Below are 26,186 nucleotides of genomic sequence, written 5' to 3'. Positions count from 1 at the left end.
TTGACAAATTATTGAGAAATTCAATTAATGATCAGGGATTGAAAAAAAAGGTTACAGAGTTAAAATAATAGGAAGACATAATACAATTTATAGGCGTGAATATTAAATCTATTCCAAAAAAATGGTGAAGTAAATGTTACTTGGGCCATCCTCCCGAAAAATGTGGGTGGCTGAGGGGGTTTCCAATCTTTATTTGTCTTGAAACTTCTTTGCAGCAAGAACAACATGGTGGATGTGTTTGACAGCCAATAAGCCATAACACTATTGTTATCTGAATTCTGCACCAATTAACAAGAAGTGCTTGTCAAGTTTCTGGGAAAACAGAACACAGTTCAATACTACTTCAATTAAACACATAGAACTGAATATTAATAATAAAACATGAAGACTCAAATAACTAAATAAAGGGAAATTCCCTATGGTAACCCTATACAATGCACTTTCTCAATGGTAGCATGAAAAAATATTTTATTATCATTGGTAACCCCGCCAATGAGGTATTGGCCTAGTGGTTAAGACCGAGGGCATGTGTACGATAGGTCTTAGGTTTGAATCCCCTCCCACATTTGTAATTTATTATTTCCCTTGTGATTCATTTGCACCCAAAAAATAAAAAATTTGGTAACCCAATTTTTTTTTATTATCGACAAATATCATTAATGAAGGTTTTAATATTAATTTTTTAGTTTACTTAACCATGATTAACTAAAGGATAGTTCGAATTACGCAAACACCCTTAATTAAGCTTACCAACCCAAACTTTAACTAAAGTCAAAATCCAAAATATAATTCTAATCCAGTTCAATTGTGGCCTTGTTATGAGAGTTGCCACTGATGTACTCCGTACTACACTACTACATTTCTGCTTCAAGATGAACACTAATGGATGTTTCTTTACCAATTCCTACACCTTGGTTCACTCTCCTCATGTTACACTCCCCCTCCAATAAACTATTCTCTCTCGTACACCACTTTCATTCTACTAAACTCACCTACCCCTGCAACTTCCGCCATTCATCGCGGCGTTCAGAATTCGCGCTACTTCCACTATAGATCGATTCCGACAATGGCGTCGCTATCGGCAACTCGACAACCTTTAAGATGCTAATAATAGAATCCAATTTGTTACCCTTGCTGTTATTATTGGTCAGATGAGGTCTCCCCATCATCTTTCTGATTTTGGGGGTCAAGTTTGACAATTGAAGCTCCAAATTTGAAATTTCGGGTAAATAATGTTAAAGAAATTGATTGAAGCTTTGTTGGTCTTAGGACATGAAAAGCCTCTTCAATACGACACTTCTGAAGCTGCTACCGCCTACCGGTTATAAGGATAACAAACGTGGAGTTGTTCTCTTCGACTTATTGGACTTGTCATTCTGCATAGAAATTGGTGTTCTTCGTTGTTTTTTAAAATCTAATTCGTGTTCTTCATTGGATTTTTGTTATTATAAGATTAAGTTAGGTCTTTTAATTGGATAGTTCCTACTCGTTTTGTATTTTGACCTACTTTTTTGGGTTTGATTGATGATTCATTGATTAATTTTGTCTGATTGATGATTCTTTGATTAATCTGAAGCTTTTGCATGATTTTTGGGGGAAATTTCCATTGTCATATTTTTATAAAGTAACCATGGTTAACAACTATTTAACTGATTTAACTAAAAGAATCAATAAGTAAAAAAATTAAGAATAAAAGGCTACCAATGATAATAAATATTTTTTCAAGCTACCATTGAGAATGTGCAATAGTATAGGGTTACCATTGAGAATTTTCCATAAATAAAACATAAGTTCCTACATTTTATTGCACCTAATCTTGAAGACACATAGAGTTGTAACTTTAGGCAGAATCAGGTTACTTTGATGGCAATGTTCAATACGAAATTCGAATCTCCAGGGTGAAATAGGTCACCGAGGATACATTACAAATTTTGCTAATTTGGTGCAATTGGTATATAAAGATAGAACTGAATATCAGAGTATATCATAACCAAGTTCTTCAATGTTAATTAGAATATCCTTACAGACATGTGCAACACGACAACACAGCAACAGCATTGTAAGGCTTTAATTTACTATGGAAAATTTTCCAAATTTATGGAAGTAAAGGTGACATCTTCCTTCATCAATTTTCTGGGAGTTTAGCACTCCAATTATTCACTACCTTTAATAGGAGACAACTTAGCCTAACAACAACGGTTATGCCACGCAAAATCAGTTCTTTATTGAAAGAGAAAGAACCATTCTCAATTGAACCAAAATTGACGGACCTAATTGTTTTTAACACAAATCCCATCTTTTCAAGGGGTTGGAATTATTTGGGGTGAAACCCTAATTGTTCAAAACACGATTTGTATGAATATCCTAGATCTTTTTGTTCTGTATCAGACGAATTTTGTAGATGTTGAGGAAATGAACAACTACATATATAATTTTAAAGGAACTCAAGGGAGAGGAAGTAAGTTTTGGAGGGTAATAAGATAGCAGTTTAAAAGTGGATCAAGACAGAAGGAAGTTTGGATGGTATTCGTTACGTTAATGATTAGCTATCAGTGTATAAAAGGTACTTCCTCCGTTCCATAATACTCTTTCTACTTTCCTTTGTCATTTGTCTCATGTATTCTTTACACTCCTTTTTGGGACTGAGACTACTAATATTTTAATACGTGTCTCTTCTCACTACTAAATACAAGTAACTAAAGTCCACAATACTGTCATCTAATAGAAAATACCTCACTAACTCCTATCACGCCTACCTTTATAATACAATTACTACTGATAACCAAAATCAACTTATCTCCTAATTATGTGCCATGATAAGTGTCAAAGACTCGAGCGTAATTTGGGATGAAGGGCCTTTTTTTCATAAACGGTAGTTATTTGAATAACTAGGATATAAAAGGTAGCAAATAATGCCTTCTGTTTTTCCTTTCACACTTGTGCTAATAAAATTCTTCAATAATCTAAATAACCTCAAACATGAACAGAATATCAAAGAAAAGAACAAAAAATACACTTTGAGCACTGTCCAACGCAGTTATATATGCATCATTAATTATTTACCTGGAATGCAGAACTAATCAACTCGGTAAGCCGGTCAAAAACATTGGTCCTTTCTGCTTCAAATGATTTCCAGTGAAGCAGACACTTGTACATTGTAACTGCAGCAACTGGTTTCCCTTGACTAAAACCAGCATCTCCTGCCACACATTTAATAAGAGAATCTGCAAGCTCCTGCATACAAACAATAAAAAAAATTAGTAGAACCACAAGCCCGAACACAAAAGAAAAGTATAACAGATAGTTTGTGGTGAAATGAGAGAGAGCAAGGCTTGCTGTTTTCGGGTCATGAAAATAGTTACATACACGTTGTTTCTCCATCTGTGATTTCCTCATAGAGTCGGTGCCAAAAACTTTCTTTGGTGTTCCACTCGGCAAGTCCTGTCAAAAGAAGATATTTCACATGGTCATCGTACTCATAAGACAAAAAAACATAATAGGATAAAAGAAATGCTTAGGTTAACTGCCTTGCCTTGTTCGGCTCATTCACGTGACCATTCCCGAAAGACTGAAAAGATCACGAGAGCATAAGTGACATGGAAAAGGAAGTATAAGATCATACTACTCTATAGTTCGAAGCATATATACCGGATAATCTGAAATTTTACTCTTGCGCTCAGTTTCCATGAAAACTATCTTCTCTTCCAGCCTGAAAGGTTCAAATCATAAGCAAATACATAAGGTTTGTTTGTGCTGTTATGCATACTAATTAACACAGATGAAAGAGCGATTTCCAGCTCTTGGTTACATTTAATTGGCGCAATGACTCAGACCAAACTGAATCAAGGAAATAAGAACAGTTAACTTTATTTTTTAACCTTCAAAGAAACAAACAAGCACAATGCCAAATCCTTAATACAAAAAAGATGAGGATAGAGGCCTTAGCGTTTGAACCAAGAATTCTCTCCAATGGGCATCCACAAATATCCTCTTTTTCCATTCAGTTCTGTAGTTCCATCTAGTGCTATATGCTCTTGCAAACCCACTTTCTTTTTATGGTTAACTCCCTCCATCCTACTCATTTTGTCTTACCTAGACTTCTTCTAAGCTGCCCATAATTGCAAATCTCCACTTTTCTTACTGCTGCATTTTTTGGTTCGTCTCACATCTTCAAACCTGCGTAACTGGTTCTCCCTTATCTTATCCTCAACAACCAGAGAGTCTAAGTTTGATGTGTGAGTCTTTTGGGCCCACACTCCACATGACTACTAAAGATCCATAACAATCATCACCTATTAAATTATTAGCTACTATATATATACACACACATTCTTAAGCACAGATATAAGGAGCTGTCAAACACCTTCGCATTGCAATTTTAAGTCCAATCATCTTAGACTCTGCTTCTTGTGATTGCTTCCATCGCTCTTCACTTAGCTCGCTTGTTTCCTCATATTTCTTCTGAGTTTCGTCAATTTTCTGTTCCAATGAGCTAACCATTCCCTGTTACGGAAGGGATATATTGAATTAAGTGCAAAAATGATAGTTCTGCATGATGAGTTAACAAGCAAACCGACAGAAAGACATCTTACCTCAAGCTCTTCACTTAGCTTGCTTTTTTCCTCATACTTCTTCTGAGTTTCATCGATTTTCTGTTCCAATGAGCTAACCATTCCCTGGTAAGAAAGGATAGATTGAAATCAGTGCCAAAAAAATGATAGTTCCACATGATGACAGATCTAGCTACCCAACCTAAAGACATCTTACCTCAAGCAATTTATTTTCCGCAGTAAGTCTACTTATCAGTTCATTATCAAAAATAAAATCTTCACTTTGATTGCTTGTTTCTGCATATTTACTCTCCGTTTCATCAACCTTTGTTTCCAATGAACTCACCATCCTCTAGAAAGCAAAAGAACAACTTAATAAGTGCAAAACAAAAGTAGTGTCAGGGGATGATGGATGGTCATGCATGGACTAACAAGAAATATTACCTTGAGCTGTTCGTTTTCTGCTGCAAGTTTATTTATCAGATCATTATTAGAAACGGATACTTGATTTAGCTTGCTCATTTCCTCGCATTTCTTCTCAGTTTCATCAATTTTGTGTTCAAGTGAACTTACACATTCCTGGAAAGCAACATCAAAATTGAAATGAGAGAAAAACAGTAATACTTCCATGGACAGCAGACTAAGCAACAATACATCCTTTCTTTTTAGGAATTTTCCAAATACAACCCAATAATGTTGGTTGTTTGCCAATTACAACCTCAAACTTTCAAATTTGTAAATTACATCCTTAAACTTCCATCTCCACTTTAAATTAAAACACCCGGGTTATTTTCCGGCGAAATCAATCGGAATATGATATCTTGATTTTATTAAAACACAATTACATAATATTCTCAAAAAAAAAAAATCTGATTAATTTGTTTTTGTTTTTTTTGGAATTATTTAATTTTGTTTAGAGCTTTTTTGGGCCTTTTTTTTGGATTATTATATTAATGATATCATATTCCGATGATTTTTTCCGGAAAATCATTCAGGGTTGTGATTTAAAGTGACGTATAAAGTTTTAGGTTGTAATTGGCAAAGACACAACTTTATTAGGTTGTATTTGGCCTAATTTTCCATTTTTTTAAGTTGACACGTTTGCCATGCAAAGCTAAAATCATTAATATCTTCAAATCAAATAAGTAAAAATTACTTCGTAAAAATGTTGATATTTTGAAATGTAAAACGAGATGAATTTAACAAGATCTCACATGATTGTAATTTTGTAAAAGTACCAAGGGATAGTCAAAGTAGATGAAGAATAGTGTAAAAAGTCAAAACGTGAAAAGAAATTAAGAAGTATATATTACCTTGAGTTGTTCATTTTCAATAGTAAGTTTTCTCATCAACTCATCATCAAAAACAGGTACTTCTTGTACAATGGGGACTTGCTCAGCAGTTATTTTTATAACCTCCGCGCGTTCCTTTTCCAACAATGTCTTAGTTTCTTGAAATTGCTTCTCCATCTCTTCCAAAGCCTGTTGTAGCTTTTCATTTTCTCGATTCTTCAACTCTTCAAGATCATCCTATATAAAATAACAAACAATAATGAGAAATATAATGAGTGAAAAAGAAAGAGAAATAGACCGATAACTGGTAAACGCCCCTTTACAAAGAGGGGAAAAAGATATTCAAGGGAGTTGATTCATAATTATGATTTAGTTTAAACGTTATAGCTTCTTTACCAGTTGCTTCTCCATCTCTTCCAAAGCCTGTTGTAGCTTTTCATTTTCTCGATTCTTCAACTCTTCAAGATCAACCTATATAAAATAACAAACAATAATGAGAAATATAATGAGTGAAAAAGAAAGAGAAATAGACCGATAACTGGTAAACGCCCCTTTACAAAGAGGGGAAAAAGATATTCAAGGGAGTTGATTCATAATTATGATTTAGTTTAAACGTTATTTTTAATTAGAAAATATTTGGGAATAGATTCATATGCAATCTATAATAATTAAACGTTAGAAGGTAAATATTTAGTTTCCTCTCTTTCCTTGTAAATAAACAAACCTTAATACAATGCCTTATGATGGATGGTTATGATTTAACAACTAAATCTAACCTTAATCTTGATTTTGAATACGCTTTCTTACATGCTTCATACAAGTGTTCTTTGTTCAAACATAGGGGTGTAAATGAGTCGAGCCGAGTACTATCATGTTCATGTTCATGTTCATTTAACTTAGATGAACTCGAGCTTTTAACCGAGCTCAAAACTCTATTCAAGCTCGGTTCATTTAGAGTTCTACACTTAGTATTCGTGAACGACACATTTATTAATCGAGCCGAGTTCATAGACGAGCTTTTTTCTTAAACGGGCTTAGAGCTTGGTAAACAAAATTTAGAGTTCTACACTTAGGCTCCTCAATTTTCCTTGTCCAACACTCCCTCCTTCCCAATTTAATTGTTGCAATTTCTTTTTTGTCTGTCCCAGTTTAATTGTCGCAATTTCCTTTTTTGTTTGTTCCAGTTTAATTGTCATATTTCCTTTTATGTCATGAACCCATCAATATTTTATTACCTCTCTTCTTCCCACTACCAAATGTTATAGCCTCACATCCTTTCACATTCAATTAAAAAAAATTTCCACTATCTCCCTATTTTTCTATTAAACTATAATAGATTAACTTATAATAACTTATCACATAAAACTCCGTGAAAATTCACGACGATTAAACTGGGACGGATGGAGTATCAAGTTTTGGAATAAGGAGTATAAAGTATTGAATGCTTTTCTAGTTCTATCAAGATTTTTAAATAAAAAAGGATATGCAATATGAAGATCTGACACTTGACACCTTTACAATTAAATTTTAATTCTCTATAAACATGCTTTGGGATGTGCACTACTTTAGCAATTATATTTCTGTTTTTAATATTTGTTTTTAATTCTATGACTTGTTTTGTTGGGAGGTTAAAGTGAAAATATGATTTTTATTTGTGATAAAAAAATATGTATATGGTAAATTTGATCATGAATATAAATAGCCGAGCTATGAACATAAATAACGAGTTGTGCATGAACTAAAATGAACGAGCATACACGTCATATTCAAGCTCGTTTATTAAAAGAGTTTCAAAAGTCGTTCAATCTCGACTCATTTATTAAATAAACGAACATGAACGAGCTTTAGCCGAGCCCGAGCCCAAGCCTGAACCCTAGTAGTTTATTGAGAGTCTCGCCTCATTGGTGACCCTACAAGACATATCATTGTAGCAACTCAGCGCTAAATGGACTTAGGTTCAAAAGGGAACCTCTGTAGCCATTTACTCACCAAAGAAGTTTTTATGGACAAAACTTTCAACTACCAATCCCACTCTCCTCCATAGCCTCAAACCTCATTGAACCCCGTAAGATGATCCCCTTTATTTAAGCCCAACCAGATTAAAAATCCACAAAATCATACTGATTAAGGCGATTATTACCAAGAATCAAGGAGAAAGAGACTCAATAATTCTAATGGTAATGAACTGAACGTAACACAGGGTATTAGTACAAATATAAAGATGACGTATTTTGAATATATAAACAAAACTACTTTCTGTTGTTCATTCTCTTCCAGTAGAAGTCATCAACTAGTTTTCTTTTCCAGGGGAATATTTGGCTCTCAGCTGTTGAGAAGAGTTGAGAATGGACAAAATCAGAGGCTTCAGACAATGTAGATGGAAACATCTTCCTTAACACATTGTTTGGATAAGAGGAAATGGAGAAAAAGGGAGGGAAACAAACTCCCTTGTTTGGATAAAAGGTACAGGAGAGGAAGGGGAGGGATCCGCTTTCCCTTCCTCTTTAATAAACATCATCCTTTCGAAGTTGGAGAGATTTGAGGGAAAATGTAGCTGAACTTCCTCCTCTCCTTCCTTTCCTTTCCCTTCTATCTTGCTATCCAAACACACAGTAAGAGTCCACGCAATTGATGGTAAAATGTTGCATGATGTAAGAAAAAAAGTAATAGCTATGGTGCTAAGAAGTATAATAACTATAAATTAACCGAGAACAACACTTTCCAAGCTGCTTTCACATTGAAAATTTTGATAGAAATGATATTGTATTCAATAAATTACAGAATTTTAAAGAGGAGAAATAGAGATTTCAAAATGGTTTTATATAAAAGAGGTGGGTGTAGAAAAGGGGTCACGACAATATAGGACATGCATAAAGGTTCAAATCATGTTTAATTGATTTTATTTTAAAAAAACAAATTACGAGGTTAAGAGAAGAAATGCCCTTTCTCTTCAAGGTTACACAAGAAACTAAGTTTGTCACCAGAAAAGTTGATGTAATGAAGTTAAACAATGCAGAAAATTGATAGGGTTTTTATCCATATATATTTTCCATGCTTTTATTCTCAAAAGTTGGTGCTTGGAATTCAATGGCAAGAGATGCTCATGAACAATAGTTGTAAATTGTAAGAATTGGCTAGTAATAAGGATTTCAATTATCCAATGGCTGAGAGACAAATGGATAATTTTTGTGAGATATTTGAGATTCTACTAACAATTCAGTGATTTAAAATTCCCAACTATTAAATCAGTAGACAACAGGGTCTGGAAATGGTAACAATTTGTTTTAAAGACTTACACTGGAATTTTGAGGGTTTATTTTGGGTTTCGAACTTCGTTGTACTGATTCTTGTCTCTTATCCAATAAAATCTTGTTTGGTCGTGCTAGAAAAAGGGAGGTGAGGGCGTTGGGGGATAGGCGAGCAGGTAGGGCAGTAGATCTCTTCCTTTGGAATTTAGTGCATGTTTTGTTGTACTAATTCTTGTTTGGTATCTAACAATAATCTAGCTAATGTGAAATAAACCTTCTTAAACTTGAGTATACTGATTTTACTAAATTAGCTTTTGAATTCAAAACAAAATTTTCAAATGAAAAAAAAAAACTATAGCCAGTATGATCTTACTAGAATTTGTTCTGCCTAAATGTAGTAATCCATCCTCCCGGTCCAAGTAAGCACAAGTTAATCAGCAGGTGTAAATTAACTAAAGTGTTAAGTAAATTTAGCCCAGTCATGCAACTCTCCGACTGATTCAGTGCATTATCTAGACAGATTCTGTATGATTATTAACTCCATATTTTAGTTTTAAGATTTTAAAGGTCATATGATGTGGGGTTGTATAATGAACTTGAAATGTTCATACTTAACTAATTATTTTTTTAAAAAAAACAGCAAAAAACTGGAAAGTACTTCAGTATCCATATTCTTGTTATAAGTTTTCAAATAAGTTGAAAACTGAAAAACAAATTGATCAGACCTTGAAAAAAGAAAATATAGAGTATTAATGAAATTTGTTCATGATTAACTATTATTTTAGGAAAGGTCATTAAATTTCTTTGGACACTGGCAAAATAGTAAGAGCGGTTATTACTGCAAAATTGATAAAGTAAGAAAAAAAAATCAAAAATAGATAATTTTTTAGTGTGAAGGATGCAATACTGCAGAGAATACACAAAAATGATGTATGAAAATCTATCAATAGTTTCCTGGTCAAGCATAATTACAAAATTATTATTTTCGAATGTGTAATCTAAACTATCAACGTTGTAACATTGTGGAGAAATCACGATACACCATTGTTAGTGGAAGTTGTTTATTAACCATAATACTTACCCTCATGCATTTCTCCAGCTGCAGTTGGGAAGTTAGTTCTTCAACTTCCTTTTCTAATTTATTCTTAGCTTCCTTCAATGCGCCAGCCTCCTTTGCTTCCTGGAGATACATACATATATATGTATGAGACTAAAGTGATTTTTATAGATGACCATAGTGAAGATGAATTGCATTTATTAGGATGGGTAAGTTGAGCCGTTTAATGTGTATGCAAGTCTATCAAGAAGTTACCTATGTCAGTAATCCCAACAAAAAAAATAGAAATACAGTAGTATAATATTAATAAGTCCGTCATGTTCCAGATTACTCATCTACATCTCAAGTACTAAGGTATTCAATAAGTTACCAAACCAGAAGAAAAGCATTTAATAAATTCAAAAGGGGTATATAGATATACTTATGCAAGTAAATTCTAGTGTAAGGTTCACAGAGGTCAATAAAATAGCATAAAAAGTTTTCACTACACACCATTTTAAGCTTGCGTAGTTCTCGCCTTGCTATTTTAGCTCGCCATGCACATTGTGTTATAATAGCTGCTTTCCTCATCCTTCTGTGACGGTGTTGAGCTTTATACCTTCTACAATGACTCTGGAGTATGCATGGAACATATTACAAAAAGGCAAATATCAACAACAGTAATTATGGGAATTTAATGGAATTAAATAGAATTAAATAAAAGATAAGAATGTCAGTAACAATAAAGAAGGACGATCCATTACATGGCCCACTTTCAAAACCAAATAATACAACATTTAATCCATTCCTGAAAATAAAATCCAAACTAATTCTTATTCATGAAAATGTCTTGTCTTCCCTAGGAAATTGTATGGTGTTTAGGGAGAGTATAGAGTCTTCATACACATCATCTCATGCTGTTTTATTTGAAGAAGATCGATTTCTGAATACCCATGTCGACAACTTTTCTCCTTTCATAATGACTATTCTTCATTCTAGTAGGAGTATGTGAATACTTCATAAAAAAAACCTTTACGAGAAACAAGGGACAAAAGTTTGTGGCAAGAAAAAGAGACATCAGCAAATGGGTGTCCACAAATTACTCTATGTATGAGAGAGATGTGTATTGAACTTCGATTCGACACATGCTGATGGTGTTTTCATTTACAGATGCACAATTGTACATAGAGATTTAAGGGATGTTCTTGCATTCAAATTCACAGTTGTAATTTCTTCTTCTATCACTAATTTAATTTTTCTTATGAAAAAAGAAAGATCCTACCCTATTACTGTATACACATAACAAAAATACAAGGCTCTTCCGGCCAGTAAGTATCTGGATGGCTCTCGGAATATGCGCTCTTGCTCAATAGAGAACTTCAACTGTTTATACCTTCTAAATAAAAACAAAGAAATATTACCTGAATTACAATCGCAGCCTTTGTCTGCCTTCGGAAACGAAGCTCTTTGCGAGCAGCCATGCCGCGCATACCTCTCTCTATTGTCATAGCAGAAAAGCATAACTCTAAGTAAGAATTCCTGGCAAGATGCCTGCGCAACTCCTTTTGGATTTTCAGACATGCTGCCTCTCTCTTCTTGTGATCAAAGACAGACCGAGCAATTTGTCCTGCAGTGAAAAGATTGAGTTAATAGAAAGTACACAGATGTGTTAGCAGGTCCTCACAAGAGTAAGTCAGCTCTTCTAGCAACAGTCATTCATACATAGATATTGTCCACAACAAAGTGTTTTTGTTAGAAATAGGATGGTCTATATTCTACTAAATAAAATCTTAGCTACAAGGAATGGGCAATGATCCTTTTAAAAGCCTGCATATATAAGTGAAATAAAGTATAATCTCCTTAGCTCTATAGCATCTATGTTATTAAGGATCTCTTATTATTTTATTTTATTTTTACACGAAAATAAATATATCAATAAGCTATAATAAGGAGTACAAAGCAAAAAGTGTTAAAATTTAACAGCTAACTTAGCTTCAAAGTGTCATTAAGGTATCAAGCCCCGTCAAAGATATCAAGTGTGGGGTGTTACTTATTTTTGAACTTTTTTAAATGCCATTGTTTTTTGTTCGTCTTACTTTTTGTCAGTATTTTTATAGACTACTCCGAACAATACAATAACATATTATTACCTGCTACTTCACGAAGATCACAGAATCAATGTTACTTATCTACCAAGATAATGAGATTTAGAAGGGAAAAAAAACTTTTACTTCTCATCCATCTGCCTAGCTAAGTGGCCTTGCTCTTTTTATGTAGATTGGCTAATGTACTTCTTTATTCACATATTACAGAGATGAAAGTTGAAAATTTTCTTGGTTAGAGGTCCTAAGCAGATATAGCAGTACCTCTGCACAGAGTTTGAATCTGTATAGCAGACAGCCGCATCTGTTTAAACCATCTGCGGAAGAAGTAGGTCCGAATTTGCTTCTGAATTATAGTAGCAGATTTCCCTAAAACCTCATTCCTGCGTGCATCTATTTCAGCCATCTGGCCTGCTCTGAGAAACACTTTACTTTTACCAATCTGCCATAAAGTAGAACTTCCTCAGGTAAGTGAAAGCTGTTGAAATTTACATGCATACACCATGGACATATAAAAATGTAGCTTAAATAGAAGATAATGTGGAGCTACTGAGACAAGAGTTGGAACCTTAAGATTAATGCAATATTGAAGTAAAAGAGAATGTGGACTCGAATTCGGTACCAAGGAGAAACCCAATCCAAATATTGTTTAACTTTATGCGACTGAATGACCTATCAGTGAGTGTTAAGTGTTTGGAGTCTATCATCCAGAAGAATGGAGATATTGACTAAGACATTACTGAAGGCAGCTAAAGGAGAAGGAAAAGTGTAATAGGGAAACTTTTCAGCAAGTGGCCTGCTATAAATGCAGGAATAGTGGGCATCAAAAAAAATCATGTTCGTAAAATGAATGTGACGGAGATGCAATGTTAATAGATGGGCTGTAATACATGTTAGGAGAAGCAGAAAGGAATTCGGGATCTGGAAATCAACAACATATAGTGTGAATTACGAAATAACAACATCATAACATTATATACATGGAACACACCTCACTTAACAAAGTAGGGGGAAACCACAAAGTCCATAATATTTCTAAATCAATCTACAACCATTAGAATTACATCAGATTCTCTCACGAAAAACATCTATCTTAGGACCGCATGCGCTCTTCCTAAGTTCGTATCCTATATTTCCCTTGTCTCAGATCCGTTCTCCTACTTCTTTAGTCCATAGAATCCTTACAAAGTTGCAAAGATTCACACCACCGTCATTTCAACCCCTGCTCACAAGACCTGGGCCACTTATAGTTTCCTGATTGTGTTCATAATATTTTAGACTCTCTCACTGGTGTGTAAATGATCAACCCACAAGCCCTATTTATATAGAGGTGGTAATCCTATCCCTTTCCAAGTAAACAACATTTCAGACTCAACCTAGATCATGAATATTACATAGACCAGGAAACTAAAATTGTTAATAAAACAATGTTTTCTAACTATATCCTAACATTATTTTCTTAATATCAAAGGAAATAATAAAGCCTAGTTCATTATCCTAATGTTTATAGGAAACTAACAAACAAAGAAACCGGTTTCTTGTGGAATACTCTTAAGCCTTGCAACATGCTCATAAATCCCACAAGAGTTCTCGAATGTGGCCCTCTTGCTGTCATTCCAACTTCGGTTTACATTTTTAGATTGACATAATAGAAGCCTATCACGTGTCGCACCAGCCCATAGCCACAAATCTCCGTCATACTTGATTGGCCTCACTATATCCTGGATTGAGACTCACTAAGTCTTCTGCAACTAACTACCATATTGGACTCATACACAAATCTGCAATGAGGAATTCACAGCAAGGTTGAGTAGTAGAGGGAGAACAAATTCCAGTGTTTCCAGAGAGCACGAAGAATGGAACTATTACCAAAAAGGTCGTGGTCAACCAAAGATGAGTAGGATGTAAAGGATGAAAAAGACATGAAAAATTAGGTGTACAGGACTATATGGTATTGGACAAAGATTCAAGTGAATGACTCATGGAAATGGCATCTTGGTTCATGTAGCTGACCACATCCTTTTAGGATAAAGGCTCTGACATTGTTGTTGTTTTGGTATTTCATAAGATAAGTGGATGATACACAATATGCTACAAAAGACACCAAAATTAGGCATGTAAGACAACATATACTGGAATGTTCAACAAATATGTTTATAATTCATCAAGATAATTAAAATAGCATATTAATAGGCTATATTTGCAAAATTCAAATGGGTACAACAGAACAATGATAAGAAGTTGATAAAAAATTGCTTCATGAGCATAAAACAGAAAGACCTGATAACCGTGAAGTTGCACTTTCTCTAAAATCTTTCTGCATGCAGTGACTTCATCGTAACTGTAAAGCAAATCATAAAGAGAAAAGGTCAAAACATGTGAAACAGGAGTAAAGGATGAGAAAACAACGCAAGCAATAATTAATGTAAAGACAAAAGATAAAGGAATATAACAAAGAGCTGTACAATTCTATAACTTAAGTGTATTACCTTCCATTTGAAACCTCCGGAGCAAGGATACGACAACGATTTATAAATTCATGAAATGGCTTTCTTGTGGGGAATCCTGCGCAGCTAATCCTTATAGCCTCCATGACTCCCTGAAGGAGATAAGCAGAATTAAAGAGTGTTGACCATCCAACATGCATAGGTTCATCAGACATTCAGCATAACACCAAACAGAACTATGAACAGAAAATTTTACCCCACAACGAAGCTGATGCAGAACATTACTGTTTTCAAATATTGCTGGCTTAAGAAGATTATTAGGCTTTACGCAACGAATATAATGTGGCTCTGTTGCACTTAGTGTCTCTAGCAATGATTGCAACTGGTGCTGGATAAACAAAAGGAGGAAAAATCAAGATGGAGCCTCAAACATGAAGAAGGAAGCACAAATAAGAAAAGGGGGAAACTCACCCCCACTCACAGGACAGGATAAGAGAGAGAGAGATGAAGAAGTTTAGACAGACCTTAAAACTCGTAGCTATAGAAGAAAATTTTGATGATTTAGTAGACTCCTCAGGGAAAGGTGGAAACAAGCTTGCCACAAAGGCACACTTTGAAGCACTTAGAAGTTCTTGATGCTCTGGAACAACATAATCTTTGTTCTTATCCAAGAAAAACTCGGTTTGGTATGTCACCTGTAGCATAAGTTTATAGATTAATATCTCTATTATACTTTTTTTCTTCAACAAGAAATCCTACCATCTTTTTTTTACTGTAGCATCATTTAAAATGACCTACCTCACCGGCATAATGAGAAATGATGAAATCAGTTCGTGACAGCTTTGGTTTGCTGAATCGTTTATGATTGTTGAATGTCTGGTAAAGCTTTTCAGCAAATGTCTCATGTGTTGATCTAGGAAACATACTAAGAGAAAAACAAATTTCACAAACATTGTCACGCTATGATCTATATGTATCTTTTTTTCTTTTTTTGCTATTTGAAGAGGAGATGGGGGTTGAAATAATAAAAATCTGGAAACTGGGATACACAGTGTCATTCAGAAACTTAATAACTCCAATACTTACCAGGCTTCGTCCAGAAGAGCAATGATGCCACCAGGTTTCTGAAACAATACACGTGTTTAAAGTCAGGAAAGCTGCACAGACAACATTTCTGTTTCCTCAGCAAGAAGGGGGATGGGATTGAAATGAAATATAATGGCCACAGAAAAAGAAAAAAAGATAGATGCAGGAAGTCAAAAACAAATTCACTGGTGAAATTTTAGGAGAAATTTTAAATGCCAAGCCTATGTTGTGGCTGTTCCTATTTAATGAGCCAAAAAAAAGAGAACTAATTTTACAAAATGACCCTATGCCCTATAGTATTGAAATAGGGTTTTCGTTACCTTAATTTTTCTTAAATGTTAAAGAAAACCGTTAGTTTTTAAAAAATAACGAAAACTCTTATTTATTTAACAAAATAATCATTTCCCTTCCAATTTTTCTCTTACACAAAAAAAATGGGAAACATCTGATTCACAACTCATAAAATGAGTTCAAGTAGAATATTGTCTTCTGTTTCAACAATTAGGAACACCAAATCATATAAAATAAGAGTGTTTATGTAACCGATGCATGGATACGGAACCAGTGGCATGAGTATCGCGTCATCTGAAGTTCTGGACATGGAGGTTTGGAACATGAAGTATAAAAGAAGGCTTGGCTAGTGTCAAGTTATTTAAAATGATTTTCATTTATAAATTATTATGAAACAAATTCAAGTTTGAGCAAATTGTGGAAATACTTTTCAATACCGGCAGCCAGCAAAACAAAAGGAAAGAAGAATACAGAACACATACACTTCTAAGTTAGCTAAATAGCAGAAAACACACGTCAAAGAGACACACAAAAGCACACAGGCCACACACATACACACCACTTGCGCATACACACACAGACATACATAAACTTTCCTTACACGAACGCAAACTCTTTATAAGATACTCCTGCAGTTAAGTACAATGAGTAATATCCAAGACCTCAGATAAATTTCCTGGGGTTGTAACATCTGTCCCTAGGCATCAAGAGATCGAAGAAACGAGAAAATGGTGAAAGAAACAGGTAGATTATACCAGGAAAAAAAAAATTGAGTTTAGACCAAAACTAGACCAAACAAGTAGATTGTACCGAAATAAGATTAGCCCTAAGCTTCCCAGTTCTCACTATGAAACATCATTACATTAGCTTTTTGAAAGTCGTCAAAACAGGACAACAACATAGCATACCAACCTTCTCAATAAGATCTAGAACATCCTGGTTGTCGACAAACTCAATGTAGCTCCAATCAATTTCTTCTCTAGTGTATTCTTCTTGCTCCATCTTAAAAACATGCTGCCAGAAAAAAAAATTGTATAAACAAATAATATAAATAAGAAAGCAGAGGTATCGTTTAAGCTTCTTAAGTCCATAACATATGAACCTGATTAAAATGTTGCTGTAGCTTCTCATTTGTTAAATTAATACAGAACTGCTCAAAGCTGCAAAGAATGAATTGAACCTCGCAAATGAGTAGTGTACTATCTTGAAAAAGGAGAGAAATCACATTTTTCTTTAAATTTAGACAAACAACAAAATAAGAATATAAATGCAAAACCATGAGACCATCTTAGCTTAATAAAAGTAATGATATGCTATGACGCTATGTTTGGCATGACCAGACCAATTATCAGTTGCCAAAGTCTGCTACTGGAAACCAAGAGATTCAATTGGCCAACCATTCAACAAATAAACAATTTTCTATGCCTCCTACCTATGTGTTGACATGCACAACTTTGTCAATCATATAGTTTCTAATGCATCAAATCACTATCTATCAGTTGTATAAGGTAAAATGTTTTAATCATCAACAACAAAAGTGCGTACCGGTTAAGCACCTGTTGGTCTTGAATGTCTCGAAACCGTAAATGTCCAAAACCCCAATCAGAACTTTTGAATCAGGATCCTGTCCGATCGAACTATTTATCGTGTTCACGAGCCTAAAGAAATGAGAAGAAACCTTAGTCACACTAGTTCCTGTCAACTAGCTTAACGGTAAAATCTTTTTACCTCAAGTTGGAATATTCAGGAACATACCAATCAAATAACCTAGAGTAAACAATTTTGGCCAAGGCATCTCTACTAACAGTAGCAGCATCTGGATCCAAATTCTTAGTAATCGACTCACCGCGAGTGACAATCACTCGTTTGCAAAGGGAATCCTCAAGGGCCTTCATATCGCACCTAAACACACAAATTACACGCACGTGAGCAACATCTAAAACGCACATATAAAATAAATATCCACAACTGCATGATGCTGCTCACATGAAAAGCTCAGCGGCTATTTTCAGATGAAACCTAGATTTTTCATCTTTGGGTTTAGAGGAATCTGAATCACTCCCTTTTGCAAATTCAACGTTACCTAGATGGAGAATTGCAGCCACAACTTTGAATATCGCATCCTAAAAAACCAAATGAAGTTTAACAAATCCTATTTAGATAAAAAGATGAACATGTAAACTTATCCAGCAATTACAAACAGAATGATAAGACGAAGAATCTCAGACAATGTTCCACTCCTATGTTCATACTACCTGCTCGTGAGAGCCAATGCCAACAACATCCATGGCTCTTCTAGTGGTTAAGTACTCTTCGGCATCGTCTATTACATCAACCTTGTAGCAGTTTGATTGATTGAGATAATGGAAATTTCTTGGACTGTCCAACTTGAACCTCTCAACATCCTAAGTAAGCATGAATGAACAGATATTATTTTTTTCTATGGATTAACAGAGTTTGAAAGAAAGAATCAATACTGAATGCAAGTATGTAACGTGTATTAGAAAGACTTTTTCCAATCATAAATAAAAGACAGTGGTGGTAATATATACTTTTTCAATCATATTGCCGACAATTAGATATAAAATTCAAATCTATCCATCCCAAGAACAGAGAGATTATGGGTTTTCAAAACAGACTATACCGTTGTGACCAGAAAGACCTTGATTAACAATCTATAAGACAACTAATATGGAAGAAACTAGTGACGTGGAAAAAGTCTGATCTATAAAGGACTTTTATGATGTCCATTTCCGATGGAGCCAAAGATTCATTTGTTCTTTTGGATGTGGGATGTAATGGACTAAATCAAAATGGCTCTTAAAACCTCTTTGTTTCCTTTCCATGAAGTACAAGATGGTCTTCCCGTTGTCGTCCCGTTGTCGCTTTTGGGTCAATTGGAAACAACCTCTATGCAATTGCAGGGGTAAGTTGCGTACACCGGACCTCCCTCTAAACCCGCTTCTTGCGGCAGCCTCTTTGAGGCAATGGGGTAATGATAATGATGATAAAGGACTTTTATGGTTGGGTAACCAAGTTGGTAAAAAAAAAGGATATTTGCATTTCTATAGATCGCAAGGCTCAAAGGTCCCAACATCAAAAAGTATTCTTGCAATTAAAACTGTCATGGATAAGATTACAGTAAATATTCCCTAAATTTATGAAATAGGAAACAGTGAAGAAGGAAGGATCTAACTAATATATTTGCTTCAACAACATATGGATAAAATCCTTAATGGTGTGCTTGGGAATTGTCATTTCATTTGAAATGATGGAATTGGCACAAATACCTTGTTTGGGAACTAAAAGGATTTGGATTTGGCCCAAATCCATCCCAATGAAAAACGAGTCTAACATTTAGAATTTGAAATCAATTATTAATTGATGTCATTTGAAATCCAAAGAAGACTGATTATCTCTCTCCTCTCCCCCCCCCCCCTTTCTCTCTCCTCTGCTCCCCTAACACTCCAAATGCCATTAATGAAACCTTGGGATGGCTTCATCAACCTCGTTGAAGGTGACGAGTCAGGGTCAACAGAGCTTAAAGATGCTTTCTAGATGTATGACTAGGACGAGAATGGCTTGATTTTGCCGATGAGTTAGACCTCGTCCTGAGTCGACTCGTTGACCGCTGCTCTGTTAAAGATTGCTCGAAGTCTGTTGATATTGATGGTAATGTTAGCTATGAGGAGCTCATAAGATGACGACATAAGGTAAATTGGCGTCGCCAAATTAGGTAAAGTGATGATTTATCATCGGAATTTGCTTCCTGTTTGTCGTAGCCTCAGAGCTTGTTTTCTGCAACCGATTCGCAGCCAAATGATGATAAAGAATTCCGTCATTCATCAACTCTTCGTCACCGATTTGGAATTTCGTCCGTTACAACTATTTTTAGATTGAGATTCTTCTACTGCTATAGTTCTTTCAAAAAGTAAAGATGAGCTACTTTTATCTAATACTAAATCTGAATACTCCAATTTTGTACAGTTATTTTGGTATCAAGGTGGTTTTTTTCTTCATTTTGCAGCCAATTAATTATTGTAGCTAATTTGGCCTTGGAGAAATACAAATATATTGTTGAAAACGGTAAAGTGTGGAATCGAAATTCCAATGTCCTTCCAAACAATGTGGTGGATTTGAAATTATGGATTTAGAATTTTATGTTTTCCAAATAAATGATTTGGAATTCAATATCTGTATTTAAAAATCCTCATTCGAAATCTAGGAATTGAAATCAAACATACATTCCCAAACACAACCTGAGGAAGATTTTACTTCGAGAATAAGAAACGTTTAGGGGCAGTTCTGTGAATTAAGTCAATATGCTTTTTTCAGATTTTGTGAGGGTCACCTGTTGCAAAGAAAGGCATTGATGCATACTTTGTGGAACTTACAAGATTAAATTCAATGGTCAATCCTTCTTCTGTAAAGTCTACAATTCTACAAGCCTTTTAGCAGTTACCTTCTCTCTTGTACCACACATCAGCACTATATTCCATTTCTCTTATCTAAACCAGCAATAATTTACTTCTTAAGAGGTTCAAGTGACCAAGTATAATGGAATTCTTCAGTAGAGCTAACCACATACTACATGAACATCATCACATTAGGTAAAAGTATGTTCACACTAATTAAATACCTCTTTCGGAGCAGCGCACAGCATGTAGAAGCAGTGATAGTTTCTTTCAGGATCAGACACCTGACAAACACGAGATCTTTCTAGTAGATAAGTTCTGATAGCAGCTCCTGAAATCCTCCCTCTTTGATCAAATTGTATCTCGACAAATTTGCCAAATCGACTGCCATGTTATACATAATTTAAAGACTCAATCTGATGAGAATGATTGGAGACCAAATTTCAAAAGTAAATGAACGCTTATTCTTATGAAGTAAGAGTTATTACCTTGAGTTGTTATTTCTAACAGTCTTAGCATTACCAAACGCTTCCAGAACTGGGTTGGACTGCACAATTCAGAAGACGGTGATGAGCAATAATAAGAAAAACCATATTACATACACTAGCACCAATAATACTTTCTTTTTTTATTAAAATTAAATTAAAAGGGCTATTGGAAAATTATCTAACATTTTGGTATAGGAGGACTAATTGTACCTAATTCCCTACCCAGATGAACAAAATCAAAACATAATGCTGGTCAGTATTAAGTAAGATTATTTGGAGTTATCAACTTAAGACTCTAACGCTCTTTAGCATTCAGGAAACAATAAGAAACTAGCTATCCCATATCAATGCTAATCTACATACTTGGCTTAATAATCCTTGCACTGTTCTTGAACCACAACATCCTAGTGGCCTAGTTCTTTGAATCTTAGTGACTGTTTGACCGGCCAGTACAGCTAAAACAACCACAGGTGACCTAGATAAATACAAAATTTTAAAGGCTGCCTCAATTGAAAGCAAGGACACCAATTTCTTTCTAACCAAATGCAACATATATTGTCAAGAAAGCACTTTGCCAAGACAATTTTTAGGTTCAATACCTTCCCAGACGGAAACAATATTTATCCAAGTACTTGTACAAAAAAATTACATAATATGTAGGGGAAAAAAAAAAGACTTCATTAAACTGTTCACACCTCTAGTACTTGCTGCTCCACAGTACGTCCCTCAGCATTAGCTCTTCCTCCCATAAATGCTAGAAATTGCATAAGACTTTTAGTGCTTTCTGTTTTTCCTGCTCCACTCTCCCCACTAACCAAAATTGACTGACTTATTCCTTCCTGTAACATCAATCTGTCATGAAATTTATAATCAACAACAAAGTCCACATGAGAATAGCAGCTTCAAAAATGACCACAGAAAGCCAATATTACCTGTATGCAGAATCTGCAATTGCAAATGGATGCGGGCTTAGTTCGCCTAAAGCTGCCCCTCTGTACTTCTTCTTCATACCACTGTCATACAAGTGAGGTAACCTTTGGAAAGGGTTCACAGCGATCAATATATTTCCTGTGTATGTCTAGAAAGAAATTCAGTAGTATCAAATTTATTGTAGGGAAGTCGAATACTAAACTTTAATATCCTTGATTCATTATAAAATAATGAGATATAATCACATAGAAAAATAGGGAATGCAGCACCACTAGAAAATTCCAAAAAAATTCCGAATACTCTGAAAACAGATATGAAGATCAAAATACACAGAGTAATTCAGAGAACATACTTAATCCCTGATAGCTGAATGCACAAATTCAAAAACTAGTATAACAAAATTAAGTGAAAAGTACTAGTAAATACATGCACAATTATGACAGGCATACAAAGATATAATAAATGCATCAGTATGACTGCACATGTGTAAGAGTCCAAAATTCGAATTTTAAAAACACAACCATGCACATGTGCAAGCCGCAAACAGAGAGAAGGGAAGCTGTTCATCACTTACATAAATTTCATTTAAATCATAACGACATTTCAGATTATCAAGAACCCCTGGCTCGTGTAGATAGGCAAGCTTGGTCATATCATCTACGCCAGAAGGAGGTGCTTCGGGATCCTTTGGATGAACCCTGGATCCATTAGCAACAACCTATAGTTTTTTAAAAGAAAAAAAATCAATAATGGCATAATGCTAGAAAATATGAGAATAAAAGGGTCCACCAAAGTTAAGAAATCAGAAAACATTATCAATTACATGTTACATAAGTGGCAACATGCCATGCGGGGGAATGTCCTGTGATCGAGCACGGGTCTTTATTCGTAACAGAAGACTCAGCACAATGGCTGCCTTTTACTGTACAAAAGCCTTTGAATAGTTTTTTTTAGGGACTTTATACCATATAACCGTATGTTTTAGGCCTTTTTTCAAGAATAAATCCCCTTCCCTATATGCTAGGCCCACATCAAATTGGTTAATTAAGCAAAATCGGGTGATAGTTTGAGGACAACAGAAGCATTTATAAGCCATTCACCTTACAGGAATACTTATGTCGAAATATCGTTCAGTGATAAAGAATTTGAACATAATTTAACCAATATCAAGAAATCTTATGACAGGGTACCAAGAGATGTACTTGGTATCGCCTAAATTTATTGATTATGTACAAGCACTTTCAAGATTATTAGAAAAATTTCCATTATGATTAGAATGCAAGAGTACATTATGGAATCCACACTAAGTCCTTTTCTCCTGGCAATGGCCATGAACAAATTAGCAAGGTCCAATGCAATGGTGAATGTTTTCGCAGAATTGAATCTTATAAGTTAAAACTTCGCACAAAAAAGTACAAAATAACCCAAATTGAGGTCAAAGTACAACAGAATTTTCCAAGCATAAATATCAAATGATTATGAAGAATACTACTGATCGAAATAATGTGAAGCCAAAAGTATTTTTCATTAAACATTTAGTTGATTTGCGGTTAATCATCCTATTTAATGGAGACAATGACCAACATGTTCTTAAAAAGATTAAGATCTGATGACTAAGATATAGAAGAGAAACTAGAAATCTAGAATATAACTTCCTTTATTCTTTATCTATTACAACATTTGGAGTTTCACGTTTGTCAATGCCCAACTTCAACCATGAATGCCAAAAGCTGGAAAGTCAAACCGTCAAAGAGACACTGTAACCTGAAGATCTACTATCAATATGCTTCCCAAAACTTGTTTAATTTACTTAGAAACAATAAACCCATAACTCGTAACCAGCTGGATTAAGTCCGTCTTCTACTATTGCACCTGAGAATTATAGCTGACTAGTTTAAAGTATAAATTAACTTGTAGACAAACACAATTGCATTTTAGATTAGTAGCATCAAATTTGAGCCTGCACCAATGCTAGGACCAGAGAAGAATTCAGATAGTTTGATGGTCACGACTAGGAGATTAGGACAAGCTAATGAAAAAGTAATCACCACTTCATTCCCTTGTAGGTTTTGCTCTTGCAATTTTTCGGATCAAACGTTGCACCAATGAGCTTTAGAACCACGGTACGGTTGTCCTCACTTACATTGCCCAAGATGGTAAATAAATCTTACAATCTTCACATAATATTGTATAATGTCATTTATTCCTTTCAACATGTCGTTTCTCAAAACTTGGTCCATTACTAAATGACAAAGAGCATGGTACAAGTAATACAAATATTCAATCAGAGATAAAGAAACTCACAATGTTCCCCGTTGTACAATTTACAGTTAGTTCTTCTCCATTCACTTCCACTACTTCTCCATCTAGCCAAGCTTCCTCTTGATCCTCCACCCAAACAAGAGATCCCACCACATAATGAATACTTACAGCCTGCACAGTAAAAAAGATTATCCAACAGGTGATTGTTATAGAACTTTTTTTTTATGAAACAAAGTACAATACATACTAATTATTCTTCACACACTCACATTCTGGTCTGGGTTAGTACCTAAACCGCCAACAATCACCACTGAAACATGAAAAATACTTTGAAGTCTGATTGAAGGGAAAAATAAACTTGTTTCTCACTAGTGAGAAAAAACTTAGTCCCCACTATTTAATTGAATGTGTCTCTCATTCCTAACCATTCCATAAATCAGGCAATGTCTGATTTCTGAATAAATTATTAAACTTCAGAGCTGGACAAATATGAGCACCCCAATTGAACACACTAGCTACTATCAACATCTTACAAAGCCTGCTATAAAAAAAAGCCAGGATTTGAACACAACTATCGTGTACCACCCCCAATCGTTACCAACTAAGCTAGTTCGCGTGCACTTATTTTTTCAATCACAGGCCAAAATAAGACGATAAGCCATTAAATAACCGAAATATTATATTCACAAACAAATCAATAACAGTCCAAAATGAGCTAAACCTAAATGTTCAAATGCAGGATATAACTCATAAATATCCCATTCTTGCCTGTTTTGGAGTGTCCCCATTTCGTCAACAAATCAATGAAACAAATTAGTAACAGTCCAAAATGAGCTAAACCGAAATGTTCAAATGCAGGATATAACACATAAAAATCTCATTCTTGCCTGTTTTGGAGTAGTCCCCATTTCGTCTCAATTTCGTATGTAGATAGTCACACAATGACACCTTAATTACAATTAATTTTCACCATTCTTCCTGCGAAAAACAACGACAATCAGAAACATTATCATTGATTCACTAAATAGAAATCACGTTAGGGTAAAAATAATCAAATTAAATCGTCAATTCGTACACATAATTAAAAAAAAAATTCAACAAAAGGTTACAAATTCGCACCAGAATGCCGATCAAATCCGGCAAGAAAACAGGTAAAATGGTGTCGATTAGAATTGAGGAGAGAGAAAGCAGTTTCAGGGAAGTATTGGTTGGATGATCAAAGGAAAGAGAGAATGAGGGAGAATAATAATTTCTAAAATTAAGTAGTATTTGACCCGTTATTAATTAGTTATGTCATTTTAATTTTTAGTGCTGCTCCATCACAAATTCACCATGCATGCAGGCTGCAGCATGCTCGTGGAGGAACTATCAAACCATAACGGGGTAGGTTCATTTCGGACGCTAACAAACTACTCTCTTACTGTTTGCAATTTATTAGGTTCTTAGTATATATTTGTATGTTACTAGTTGTTGGACCATCCCAAGATATAAAAATCTATTCCGTAAAAATGCTATGTAAAAAGCGGATGCAAAATTAGGTGGTTAATGCAACGGCAAAAAATGCTAAAATCATGTCAAAATGAAGTTCAAACTTAATCACAAGCCAAAATATTGTCTCGATTTCTGAAAAGTATTCTCTAAAATATATAATGAACACATCCTTGTGGGAACACAATTAAAGATTTTCGATTAAAATCTTAAAATCTCGTTATGCAAAATGCATGGTCATACATTCTTCAACTAATTACAAACAATATCAATCTTGACAATTTGTCTTCTTTGATTTCTTTCGGCGCGAAGGTAATCGAGCCAGAATAGGTCATATGAATGACATCACTTCAACCTCACCCCGAGTATTGAGCAGATTGATTGAGTAGGTCATATTACTCATATGACTCACCATTGATTCATTTTGATTGTTTTGATACATCAGTTCCCTCCGATCGAGAGCTTCTCTTTACTGGTAGTAACAACTGTAATACCTCGTATTTTTATAATATTTATAAATATATTTTATTATATTTATAAAGCATTTTTAG

At 34.6% G+C, this 26,186-nt stretch overlaps 1 protein-coding gene across 4 annotated transcripts in view; it reads right to left on the bottom strand.

Moving 5' to 3' along the window:
• LOC110789931 (myosin-6) overlaps positions 1-25,521 on the bottom strand; it is a 32,197-nt gene extending 6,676 nt beyond the window's left edge. The window contains exons 1-35 of one of the 4 annotated variants that reach the window (XR_008927849.1): positions 25,267-25,521; positions 25,035-25,125; positions 24,190-24,318; positions 22,460-22,603; positions 21,888-22,033; positions 21,651-21,807; positions 20,956-21,014; positions 20,692-20,851; positions 18,308-18,457; positions 18,039-18,175; positions 17,808-17,954; positions 17,609-17,710; positions 17,155-17,212; positions 16,965-17,066; positions 15,762-15,799; positions 15,474-15,600; positions 15,200-15,370; positions 14,932-15,063; positions 14,718-14,827; positions 14,509-14,569; positions 12,493-12,670; positions 11,548-11,753; positions 10,640-10,759; positions 10,172-10,270; positions 6,239-6,313; positions 5,864-6,079; positions 4,995-5,129; positions 4,768-4,902; positions 4,593-4,676; positions 4,364-4,503; positions 3,649-3,709; positions 3,533-3,568; positions 3,367-3,441; positions 3,064-3,234; positions 141-278 (exon numbers count right to left, since the gene is read on the bottom strand). Coding sequence is in view for 3 of the 4 variants with exons in the window: in XM_056836848.1 (XP_056692826.1) it covers positions 141-278; positions 3,064-3,234; positions 3,367-3,441; positions 3,533-3,568; positions 3,649-3,709; positions 4,364-4,503; positions 4,593-4,676; positions 4,768-4,902; positions 4,995-5,129; positions 5,864-6,079; positions 6,239-6,313; positions 10,172-10,270; positions 10,640-10,759; positions 11,548-11,753; positions 12,493-12,670; positions 14,509-14,569; positions 14,718-14,827; positions 14,932-15,063; positions 15,200-15,370; positions 15,474-15,600; positions 15,762-15,799; positions 16,965-17,066; positions 17,155-17,212; positions 17,609-17,710; positions 17,808-17,954; positions 18,039-18,175; positions 18,308-18,457; positions 20,692-20,851; positions 20,956-21,014; positions 21,651-21,807; positions 21,888-22,033; positions 22,460-22,603; positions 24,190-24,318; positions 25,035-25,055 (4,020 nt within the window). In the remaining variant the exon portion in view is untranslated. Of the gene's footprint in view, positions 1-140; positions 279-3,063; positions 3,235-3,366; positions 3,442-3,532; positions 3,569-3,648; positions 3,710-4,363; positions 4,504-4,592; positions 4,677-4,767; positions 4,903-4,994; positions 5,130-5,863; positions 6,080-6,238; positions 6,314-10,171; positions 10,271-10,639; positions 10,760-11,547; positions 11,754-12,492; positions 12,671-14,508; positions 14,570-14,717; positions 14,828-14,931; positions 15,064-15,199; positions 15,371-15,473; positions 15,601-15,761; positions 15,800-16,964; positions 17,067-17,154; positions 17,213-17,608; positions 17,711-17,807; positions 17,955-18,038; positions 18,176-18,307; positions 18,458-20,691; positions 20,852-20,955; positions 21,015-21,650; positions 21,808-21,887; positions 22,034-22,459; positions 22,604-24,189; positions 24,319-25,034; positions 25,126-25,266 lie in introns of those variants that run through there. The other 3 variants (XM_056836848.1, XM_056836849.1, XM_056836852.1) reach the window with 3 other exon arrangements.
• Positions 25,522-26,186: the final 665 nt, after the last annotated feature.

This window comes from Spinacia oleracea, chromosome 2 (assembly GCF_020520425.1).
Source record: "Spinacia oleracea cultivar Varoflay chromosome 2, BTI_SOV_V1, whole genome shotgun sequence".
Taxonomy (NCBI): Eukaryota; Viridiplantae; Streptophyta; class Magnoliopsida; order Caryophyllales; family Amaranthaceae; genus Spinacia; species Spinacia oleracea.
Note: the sequence above shows the minus strand (reverse complement) of the source record. Positions and strands in the feature narration are given on the sequence as shown.